The 12,130-nt window shown below is 37.2% G+C and overlaps 1 protein-coding gene across 1 annotated transcript in view; it reads left to right on the top strand.

The window, feature by feature from the left end:
• Positions 1-12,130, top strand: part of LOC107868516 — a gene marked incomplete at its 5' end in the record, with an annotated part of 37,001 nt that continues 24,871 nt past the window's right edge. The window contains 12 exon segments of the mRNA XM_016715222.2: positions 1-85; positions 4,148-4,241; positions 5,592-5,686; positions 5,824-6,341; positions 6,445-6,646; positions 6,750-7,055; positions 7,763-7,916; positions 8,040-8,174; positions 9,277-9,358; positions 10,124-10,374; positions 10,461-10,574; positions 10,865-11,127. Coding sequence (XP_016570708.1) covers positions 1-85; positions 4,148-4,241; positions 5,592-5,686; positions 5,824-6,341; positions 6,445-6,646; positions 6,750-7,055; positions 7,763-7,916; positions 8,040-8,174; positions 9,277-9,358; positions 10,124-10,374; positions 10,461-10,574; positions 10,865-11,127 — 2,299 coding nt within the window.

Genomic DNA, 12,130 nt, shown 5'->3' with positions numbered 1-12,130 from the left:
GCTCGACTGTATATTAGCTTCAACAGACTCTTCTCCTTCATCAATTTTCTCCACTCTCTTTGACGAGTTCCCCAGTTTCAGCAAGGTATAACGCTTTTTTTACTACACTAGAATGTCAGGTTAGTACAGTTTAGTAGCAATTTAACTTAAAAAATTCCCTTTGTACCTTAATAAAACGATTTACAACCACACAAATTTATGTCTTCCTTTTTATTTTTTCTTAAACAGCGTGTCAAGTCGAAGGATGCCACATAAAACGGGACGGAGGGAGTAGTTTGTAGTTGGCTAGGAAGGAATATTTGTTATAGGGTTCTTCCTGTTTTATGTGATACTATTTCATTTTTAGTCTGTTCTGAAAAGAAATCTGGTATAAACTGAGCTGAAAACAGAAATTGTAGAATGAAAGTTGGGATTTTTGCACAAATAGCCAGCTGGTTTCACTGTTTACTTTTTTCTAATCTGTGTAGATATATACACTATCCAGAAACAGCCTCTCTAAGGTCTACGTACACTCTATCCTCCCTAGACCTCACTTGTGGGATTTCACTAGGAATGTTATTGTTGTATGTATATATATATACACACACACTAGGATTATACATGTATTATACATTCACTAGCTATTTTTGGTTTAAACCATTAGGTGGAATAACTATAATAATAACAAGAACATGCCCACTATAGTTCCACTAGTGGGGTTTGGAGAGGGTGAGGTGTACGTATACCTTATCCCTAGAGAGACTGTTCCTTTGGCTCAAAAAAATCATTTTTCAAAATAGTTTAAAAGAAATGCAAGAGTAAAATGCTATGATGAAAATATTAAAGAATGATGGTATTGACTAACATAGTAAAGACAACCAAAGTAGAAGAAATAACAATGGCGGTAGAATCAAGAATAAGATAATGCTAGCACAATACTACTACTACTACTAATAATACTGGTAAAGGAACAAATAGGTGCCTAGATTAAGACCTACTCTACCACTGGGAAGAGTGAGAAGGCTCGATGACTTACTAATCGTCTATCCTATTCTTTGACGACCATGTTGTCGTATATAGGGTCATGTCATCGGTGAGCTGAAGATAAGTCATGTCCTGTCTAATCACATCTCTCAAATTCTTTGTCGGCCTACCTCTACCTCTCCTCAAATCTATCACCACTAGATGCAAATCTCTCGCACCTCCCCATCGGTCCATCTGCGCCCCTTCTCTTCACATGCCTGAACCATCTCTGTATTACGTTTCCACCACCGAGGCTACTCTCACCTTGCTCTATATATCATCATTCCTAATCTTGTCGCTCCTAGTATGTTCACACATCCATCAAAGCATCCTCATCTCAACACAGCGCATAACGTGTTCTTGAATGACCAATACTCCACCCCGTAGAACATAGCCGGTCTTGCAACCACTCTATAGAACTGAACTTTAAGTATCGGTGACACATTCTTATCACAAACGAGATCGGTTGCTCCATTTCATCAACCCCCTTCTGATTGTTTTTTTAAGAAACACACCAATCTTCTCTCTGTTATCTTGCTTATTATTATTATATTATTATCAATTATCATCATCTATCTTCATAAATAGCACTTTTGCAGTTTCTTTGCACCCTTTGAAATCGACTCCGTGTTCTCTGCTTAATCTCATAATATTCTGTTGTATCCGTTCTGAAGTGTTGGTGCTCTGAGTTTCTTCCACTGGTATATGAATTTTCAGAGGGATAACTTCCTCTGCAACTATGGAAGCATCTCCCTCTTCTGCACGGCCTGTCTTTCCCGCAATCATCACAATTTCATTCAGCTGAGAAAGCTCCCCACCACGTCGCACCTCTTCTTCTGACTGCTCCTTCAAGTGCTCAAAGCTATTTGAAAGCTTTAGGCAGGTTTTTTCTCCTCCCAGAGGGGGCTAAGGCAGGGTGACCCCCTCTCCCCATTTCTATTTATCTAGGCAATGAAGGGAATGAGTAGCATGTTGCAGACAGCCCAAAAAAACGGATGGATTAGGGGTTTTCAGGCTGGAAATACAAGAACTTGGAAATCACTCATTTGCAGTATGCAGATGACACACTGATTTTCTGTGAGGCTGTGGAAGGGAATGTTTTGATTTTAAGGGTCATCTTCATAGTCCTTGAGGCAGTATCTGGGCTCCACATCAATTGGAGTAAGAGTTTCATTTATCTCATAAATGAGGTGTTGGGACCGGATAATTTGGCAACTAAGCTTGGAGGTACAGTGGGGGAACTTCGAACAACTTATCTTGGCATGCCATTGGGAGCAAACAGCAAATCCCTAGGAATTTGTAATGGAGTTATAGAAAAATGTGAGAAGAAGTGAACAAATTGGAAAAGCCAATACCTATCTAGGGGAGGAAGATTGACTTTGGCAAATAGTGTATTGGATTCATTGCCAGCTTATATGATGTAAATTTATCCAATGCCTGCTAGCGTGATCAAGAGAATTGATGGAATCAGAAGAAATTTTTTCTGGCAAGGTACTGAAGACAAGGACAAATTCCACTTAGTGAAATGGGAGGAACTGACTGTGGGAAGAAAGGCAGGTGGGTTGGGAATGAGAAATATAAGGTTGCAGAATCAGAGTCTCATGATGGGACAACAGAATATGTTATGGAAGAATGTGATTACTGCTAAATATGGGATGGAGGATAACTGGGTAACTAATATGGTAACTGTACCATGTAGTTGCACAGTGTGGAGAGCTGGAGAGCTATCAGGAACCTATGGCCAGTGATGAAAGCAAAGTTTTCCTTCAAGGTAGGCAATGGGCAGAAAGTTTCTTTTCTGGAATGATACCGGGATAGGTCAAGGAACCTATGGCCAGTGATGAAAGTAAAGATTTCCTTCAAGGTAGGCAATGGGCAGAAAGTTTCTTTCTGGAATGGTACCGGGATAGGTCAAGCACCTTGAAGCAGCAATATCCAGATTATTAAGCTTATGTTTGCAACAACAGGCCACAATAGCTGAGATGTGGAATGGGCAAGGTTGGAATGTAAACTTTTGAAGACATTTGAATGATTGGGAAGTCGGTAGAGTAGCAGATTTCTACAATACAATGGCATCTTTCCGTAGTTTGAATGAAGAAAGGGATACCATGTTTTGGAAAGAAGAGGGGTCTGGAATTTTTTCTATTAGTTCAGCATACAAGTAACTGAACAGTTAAAGCTACAGAGAGGAGAATTGGCCAAGGAAAATGATCTGGAAGACCAGAATTCCATACAAAGTGAACTGTTTCACTTGGTTATTGGCTAAAGAAGCTGTACTGACACACGATAACTTTAACAAAAGGGGCTTCCAGCTGTGCGCAAGATGCTTTCTTTGTGGGGAACAAGGGGAGACAATAAACCATCTCTTCTTACATTGCAAGTGGACAGATCAGTTATGGAGAATGTTTATCTGTCTGGGGAAGAGAAGTTGGATGAAACCAGGTAGCATCAGAGGTATTTTGAGCTCCTGGAATAGTGATGACAATGCAACTGAAAAGGAGGAGATAATCTTTGGTGTTTGGTGCAATCAGAAGATATTTTTGATGTCCTCGATTACTTGTAAGAAATAGCGATGAAAGAAGGAAGTGGTAGTTTGTAATACTTTTGAACGGGAACTACATTTTTTGGATATAGTGCACCTGTGAATATATTGTCTAATTGTTACCATCCTCAAAAAAAAAAAAAGATAAAAGAAATACAGAAATAACAACATACCTAGTGTAATCTCGCATGTGGGTCTAGTAAAACATATCAAAAACCAAGTATGTAAAGCAAATAAGAAATAGTTTTTTGATAATTTTTTTGTTTAAAACATTATTTGTCTATCAAAAAGGAAAAATAGAAAAAGGGTATTGAATCTGTTCTCAGTGATGCGGAAAGATTCACATATCTATATGCTTCGTTAGAGATATATAAATCTTTCTTCTTCACTGGAATCATATTCACATTTCCCATTTTCTTGGAAATGACTCCTTTATCATTGTTCTGAATATGCGTTATTGTTGTCTTTGATCATTGAGACTTGAAGTTTTGATATTATTTTCTCGTTCTTTTTCTATGTACTATAGTCACAGTGATGTGGGATCTGGAGTTAAAAATACTTTGATTGTGGAATAATCTTTGGTGTTTGGTGCTTTTGGTTTAGGGTATGATAGGTGGTAGCAAAGAGTTGGATTTTGAGCAGCGCAATTGTATTGTTTCGTTTGTTAGTGCAATCTGTCACCTTTTGAAGAAGTTAGGTCAGTCACATTCCTGGATTTTGTTTCGCATCAGACTTATTCATCATATTCACTTCCTTTAAGTAAGAAATTGCCATGATTCAACAATTATTTACCCACTCTTAATAATTCTATTCTGACCCCGATATCTCGTTAATGTGCCCCTATTCAAAAGTTGAATTATGGTTGTTTCTAGTTAGAGCATGAAAGATAAATTTCTTTCGATATAAGATTTAAGAAATGAAAAAAAAAATAAACTAGAAGGCACGTATATAAAAGAAAACAAAGAAAAAGGTCATGTAGGCAATTATAATTGAACAGGTACTTCGACATTTCATTTCATTTTTCCTTTTCCCGATTAAAATGAATGACTCTATTTTGTATAAATTTTGGTTTCTTATATAAAATAATATAGGTGTCGTTGTTTCAAATTGTTCCTTGTCAGACTTTGGCTTGAACCCTTCAACTCAATCCATTAGAATATAGGAAATAGTTAATGGGTTAGACACAAGCTCAAGAAGCTTACGATTGGCAAACTTCAAGTGCTAGATAGTAGTGAACTTAGTGGGATGGGCAGTAAGGGTCCTTAGTTAAGCTTGGTAATTCACTTTCTTTTTTCAAAAAATAAAGTGAAGGTATTTTTATTCATAACATGGCCAAGCTGGCCGTATATATGGGATATTCCAAGAGGTAAAAATTCTACAAAATATGATTCTCTACATACTCTGCGTGATCATCTATACAACAAGGTACGTTCCGTTTTCACCAAAAGAAATAAGGTAGTGAAGACTACTCCTCAACTGAGAGAAACTTGATTCTACTCCTTCAAAGGTTCTCCTATTTCTCTCTCTCCAAACTACCCACATTAACACAAGAGAAACCATGTTCCAAGCCCTTCGTCTTTTCCTCCTTCTCCCGGTCTTCCAACTGAACGTTAACAGTTTTGGCATTGCCCAAGGAGTGCAAAATCACTTAAACATATCCTACCATAGTTTCATGGTGGTAATCCTGCAATGAAGAAGAAAATGGTAATTCACCTTGATTGAGTGGTCATAAATTAACCACTTTAAATACTGCTGCATTTATGTCACTTACATACAAAACATAATGCGTATCAAAATAAAATTATTTAAAAAGTTCTCTGCGGCTTTTCATACAGAAGTTTTAGGATTTGCTTCTGGTTTTGCATTTATGTCACATCATTATGGAGCTTGCCTATCTGAGGATCATAGTCGTTCCTCCAAATATTTTAACCATTGTGGTCCGTGCGGCTTGGAAATATTAGTATTAGCGAGATATCTTTTGTTGTGTTCTTTTCAGTTGGCCCGAAATGTTTTTTCTGGCTTTATACCTTTTAGACCTTTACTGCAGGAGCTGATACTAGATATATGCAGTTATTGATTTGGAAAATATTTCTCCCCCTAATGAAGCTGGTTCATTCCAACGATCGTGAATTATTCAACAAGGTAAACATGTTCTTTAAATTGAATTAGGATATAGTTTCAAAACTCTGTGGACTTCATATTATATGTGATGTTATGTTTTTTTTTGGGCCTAAATTTTGGTTCTGATGTTCTCCTTCTAAACATGCCGATGGACTTAGGTTGCAGGTATGACTTTCGGTGTTGTCGCTGATACAAACAGTTGGGGGGTTGTTGAAGTAACCATTATCCCATTTTTGTTAAGATTGGTTGGACTATCTATGGGCGAGATTCAAAGCGAAGAGTTGGATGCTTATAAATTGTGCCCGACTTCTAAAAATTCAGTAGGCCGGCATTTGGGGCCACAGTGCACACTACATGACGATATTGTGCAATGCAATCCTAACTATTTGCCGTTGCCTGTTTCTTGTCATATTTTAACATTGATACTAGATGCTTCTCAGCTAAGTTTACATACAGTGAGATCAGTATCTGAATTGGATTTTGATGGATGCTGCGCTGATAAATTTTCTGCAAAGTTACTCTGGGATCTGTGCAATATTACAATTAAAATGCTTCCACAAAGCTTGGATCATCGATCTTCTGCAATTACTTTTTTCCTTCCCTCCATATTCAGAGCACTTGATTCTCATTCTGCTTTTGAAGTATCAATTAATGGACAGAACTATATACTTTCTCGGTAAAATTCTCTTGCTTTTGCATTGACATGAAATGATGATTACTGGTTGACGTATAAGTGTCTGAATTCTGGACTTATGCCACTAGTTTAATTGTTGTTTTAGGAAAAATATTTTAGAGAAACTATGGAAGAGTTGCAAGACATTGTTTTATTTGGGGCCCCTGGAGAGAAGAGATGCGTATGCTATACTTTCTCTGTACATGTCTTTCTTTACTTATACTGATGAATTCCATATGAGTAGAACCACAGAAATCTTTGATTTGAGAGCTGAGAAACAATTCTGGGATGAAATGAAAAAAGGGTTGGTATGTTGTTTGCCTACTATAATGTGTTTCCGTTGTTTGATAGTTGCGCTTGCTACAAATATCTTATTCTTCTATTATCTAATAATATCTGTAATCTTCTTAGGTTGATAAAGAGAGCTCAGTGAGGAAGCAATCATTATTTATATTGAAGAGAACCATAAATCTAGACGAGAAAACCCAGTATCAAACCATTGGTAAAACCATAGACGAGAGAAGTTTAGTCCGTCGTGGTATGACTAAAAGGGAAAGGTGGGCTGAGGAGGAAGCTATGTCCCTGGGGGTTGGGATAATTTACAAGGAAAGTGATTTCCTCTCCAGTTGCTACCAGAAATGGGAGGCATTTTTCCTTCTTTATGAAATGCTCGAAGAGTATGGCACTCACTTGGTCGAAGCCGCATGGAATCACCAGGTTTGATCATATGATGTCAAATACTTTCACATTCTCTTTGCATTGCTGTGAAACATCTATTGGTTATCAAAAACCAATTAGCAATGTACTTTGCATGCGATACCAGTGATGAAGGGATTTCCCTGAACCCTCATGTTACGATTCTTTATTAATTTATTGGTTAGAAACTAAGTTGCGCGGACTCTTCACTTTTGATGCCGCACCCATGTCGGATTCTCCAAAAATACACTACTTTTGGCGAATCTGACACGCATCCGCTGACATTTTTGAAGAGTCTGTGCAACATAGGTTAGAAATAAAGGAATTAATTTTAGGTGCTTTGCTTGACTAGAATGTTGGTTATCAAAAAGCAGTTAGCAGTTCTACTTTGTATACTGAGATGAAGGAATTTCCTGAACCCTCATGTCAGGATGCTTTATTAAATATTAGAAATAGAGGAATTAATATTAAGTACTTTTCTTGACTGGAGTGTTAAGATTTTAAAAACTCAAACCAAGAAAGTAAAAAGTTTGTGATTTAGGGGATCTGATTATAGGTCAGTGGACAATCTTATGTGCATTTCTATCCCAGACCATTTTCTTTTCGACTTTTATGCATTATGTGTGGTTTGATTTGCTGCTGAAGTCCATTGATTCCAATCATATGGGATGTACCATCATTACCACATACTAACAGACGCTCTACCGTATGATTAAATTTCCCTGCAGATGACCTTGTTGCTTCATTCCTCTTTATCGCCAGAGAATTCAGTAAAAACTATCAATGGGAATGTGTTCCATACTTGGATGGACAGTTCAGAAGAAATTTTTGAGTGGTTAGCTGTATTGTGGGAACGTGGTTTTTGTCATGATAATCCTCAAGGTAGAGGGAATAAAATACCATAGATATATATTCTGGTAGAGAACAGTTCTCTGATAGATTGCGCCAGGATTTGCCTTTAATATTATTCTGCATCTTTTATTCCTTCTCGTTTTCCTATTGCAGTTCGGTGCTTGGTCATGCAGTCATTTCTGAGTACAGAGTGGACAAAATGCAACTATGCAAAGTTGGTTCCGCAAAATTTTGTAACTGGTTCACTTGTGGAAGGATTGAATGATCCCGTTCACAACAAAGATTTTGGTACGTTTATCTCTGTATCACTTATAGCACATGTAGGTCTATGTGGTCCATATTTTCCTTTGTTGCTAAAGTGGCGTTTTACAAGCGGCTGATGGGGATGAGTTGCACTTGATTCATATTTCATTTGGACCTTCCCCGGACACCGCGCATTGCGGTAGCTTTAGTGCACCGAGCTGCCCTTTTTACCATCTTAAAAGAGGCATGTCTCACTCAATCAGGACTTACCTCATCAAAAGAAGTTTTCACCTGTTCAATAGGTGTTATATGTACCAGGCTGCATGAGAAAGTATCAGTCATCTTTTTCTTCACTGCACACTTCACTGTTATCTATCCTGAGCCGGGAGTCTATCGAAAACAGCCTCTCTACTTCATCTAAGGTAGACTGCGTACACATTACCCTCCCCAGACCCCACTATGTGGGAATACACTGGGTATGTTGTTGTTCAGTTGCTACAGATTTTTGGGACATGTTTTTGCTCTCTTTGGTCTAAAATGGTCCATGCCACTAAATGTCAAGAAGCATATACAAGTTGGACCTTTAACTGATGGTCTCATATGTATGTTTTTGTTTTTTTTCTCGTTCATTTTTTGTCTTCATCTGCACTTTGCGCGTTAAGTAGGAGATCATTTGCGCTTTTTATGCCTTTTCACGTCTGTTCTTGGTATACCATAACCATTCAGTAAGCTATTGAAGTTTCAATAAACCGAAAATGACAGCCCAATCCCAAGCCATCCAAAGTCACAACTAAAAAGCAGATACCAAGAGTCCAAAACCCGAATCCATGACCAACTTAGATGGAAACTAATCAATGAGTTGAAGCGTAACTTCCGGTGAAGAAGATCAATGCAAGATCAATGTAGGGATTAATGTAATTTTATAGATGTAATTCATACTTGACACAATGATGGACTTCCTAAGCTCCTTGAGAAAAAAAGGAGAAAGATCTCTGTTTCTTTTGTATCTCTCTTGGTGCTGGAATAATTAATGAATTTAATTATCTTAAACGAAGATTTAGCAACATTCTATAGCCTCTCACACACACTGCTGGAATACATGTTATCATGATTGTACTGATTCTTTTATTTGTGCATATGTTTCTAGGTGTAAGAGGGGTTTACTCTACCTGGACAATTGAAGCTGCTGGCCAATTTTTTTCCCGATACAGTAGTTTTCTGGATGAAAGGTATGCTATTCACATATTGATAAGTTTTTCACTTCAAGTATAAGGATAATACGGATTAATATCCCATAATTTTTTTTGAGATGGATCTAGTGGTGATAGAATGCTATTTATGAGTTGGAAGAGAATCACCATCTTATTAAAGGGATTGCGTGTATGGCAGTTAACTATAATCCCATATGAGTTGGACGAGAACACTTTGTGCAAGGAAGTAATGGAAGTGTAGGAAAGTTTCCTTGGATGGTGTCTTGATGAGGTGGTCCAAACTTATGGGATTACTTATGAAAGAGACTATAAAGGGGATAAAAGAGTTCAGTCAGTTTGCAAAATCTTTAGGCTACTTGGTTCACATAGGGTTCATTCTCTTTCATCTTTCCTGATATAAAAATATCTGTAGGTTACTCAGTAGGAAAAGAGACTTTTCAGGTTTTGTCTTGAAGTTCGGCGTGGTGATACTTCTCTAAAAGATGAATTTCCTCATCTGTTTTCAATGGCAAATGCTTGTATAACCCATATACTTAATAAAAAGTGCCGTGGGATTAAGCATCTTATTTTTGCTTTTTTGCCTGTGGGTCTTCACTATACACAAACTGACTAGTCTTGAATATTGAAAGGTTATGTTTCTTTTTTGAATCAATGGCCGCTTCGTATCTCTTCTAAATCTACAGTACCAAGCTACATAGACTTCAACCTGATTCTTTTTAGGAAAGCCATCGTTGAACTGGTTTGGTTAAGGCAATTATTAGTTATAGCTCCATTTGATGACAGGAATGGGGTTGCTTTTCTGAAAAGTTTGGCTGTCGTTGCTAAGAGGCAGTCTTTTGGACGAGCTGGATTAATGTGTCTTACAAAGTGCATTTCTTCAGCGGCTTGTGGTATTGGACAATGCAGTGATGTATCACCAGTCATTTTGCAAGATAAGGATTCTTACATCAGCGATCAAGTAGACTTGCTTGACACTTTCCGATATATTATTGAAAGCAGTAAACAACATTTTAATCCGTCTTATCGGCACCAAGGTACATAATACATTTTTGGTAGTATTGAAAATTTCATTATCAGTATTTGAATTCACAATCATGGTAAACCATCTTGTTTCTTCCAGTTTGTGAGAATATTCTAGCTGCTGCTGCTTCTGTGGTGATTCCTATTGATGTTCCTATTGAAACCCTTTTACTTTTCATTTCAAGCTTGCCGCGAGAAATTACTGATAATGGAGGTAGGTCAGCGTGCACTCACATCCTTTTAGCGTGCTGTTTCTTTTTGTGAATATGTTTGGTTCATCTTTTAAAGCTAATGTCACTGAGGTATTGCCCCAATTGACCTTTTATCTATGAATATAACCCAAATGGAGAAGTACAAGCAATGGAGGCCAAGCCTTACCTTACCTTACCTTTCTCGAGCTTATCTTTGGTTCATCTATTTGCAGATATTGATTTTTTTTTTTAAAAAACTTCTTTCCAAATGCATATATTGATAAAAAGGATTCTTTTCTTCTGCCAATATTAGGTTCTTTGAGATTAAAAGTACAAGAATGGCTTGGGATGAGCGTGGAGAAACCTTCTACATCTGACTCTCTACAAACAAATCTCAAGCTTTTGGAATCTCTCATTGGTTACCAAAGAAAGTTGATTAGTTCCTTTCATGCAATTGATAGTTTTGTTAGCTATGATGACGAAGATTTGGATTCTTGGGAAGCTGAAGCAAAAAGATGGACGAGGGTGCTTTTTCTTGTTATCAAGGAAAAGGAGGACTTGAATCCAATATCCAAGGTTTGCTTTCCCTTTTGCTTCTTAGAAACAATGACCTGGCAATGCCCTCCGCAATAATTTACGATTCTTTGCACTATTTTGGCGGTTTATTTGAAACACACAACAAGATGTCATACATTTGACAAATAGCCTCTTTTTCCTTATTCCTTTTTGGTGCACCCATGAAGTTACTTTTTGTATAGATGATTGCGTGGCTTTTGTAGAAAATCATGTATTTTGTAAGATTTTATACTGTTTGGTATGTTTTTTGTATATGGGCTAGTTAATGTTCTTTTGTTAACAATATTCTTACTTCATCCAAGAAAAGAACACAACAACAATTAAGCCTCAATTGCAAATTAGTTGGGTTTGGTTGTGTTAATCATCAATGTCGTTCTGCTTCTTTTGGACTAGTGTCATCGCAATACTCTATAATTTGTTTTTTAATACACATTGGCTTTTCTCTCTAATTCTGGAGGTTCACTTTGTCTTCACCACTGATATCGCAATACTCTATAACTAAAGGAATCTTGTGAAACACTTAACCTGTATTAGTGTACCAATACATGACTAAGCTTTAATTCCAATTTGTTAGTATCTCTATATAGATCTTTTATTTCAATTGTGTTCTGTTCTTCGTTAGTTTATGGTCCAAGCTGTTATAGGATTGTAAATCTGAGTAACGGTAGATCGCTAATAACATATTTTCATTTCATTGCTTGCTAAATGTTGTGTTCACTTACTTGCCTTGTCTTTATCCTTTTAGGAAAAGAATTGGGATGGTGGGTAAACAAACAGTTGAGCGAGGAAAATTGGGAGTTGGGCTTTGGTTAAGGATATTACATTTCTAATTTTTTCTCGTCTTCTTTCATTCTAGGCTGCTCTTTCACCTTAGCTAGCTGCGTCCTAAACAGGTTTCTTCTCTTTCACCATAACATTATATCAGTTGTTGTTAAGTGTTTGTGTTTGAGACACACTTAGGGATGACCAAGTAAATAAGATTTGATCCTGTGATGTATTTCTC

The sequence above is a fragment of the Capsicum annuum genome, chromosome 1, assembly GCF_002878395.1.
Source record: "Capsicum annuum cultivar UCD-10X-F1 chromosome 1, UCD10Xv1.1, whole genome shotgun sequence".
In the NCBI taxonomy this organism is placed as follows: domain Eukaryota; kingdom Viridiplantae; phylum Streptophyta; class Magnoliopsida; order Solanales; family Solanaceae; genus Capsicum; species Capsicum annuum.
This window is presented reverse-complemented; position numbering and strand designations above follow the sequence as displayed.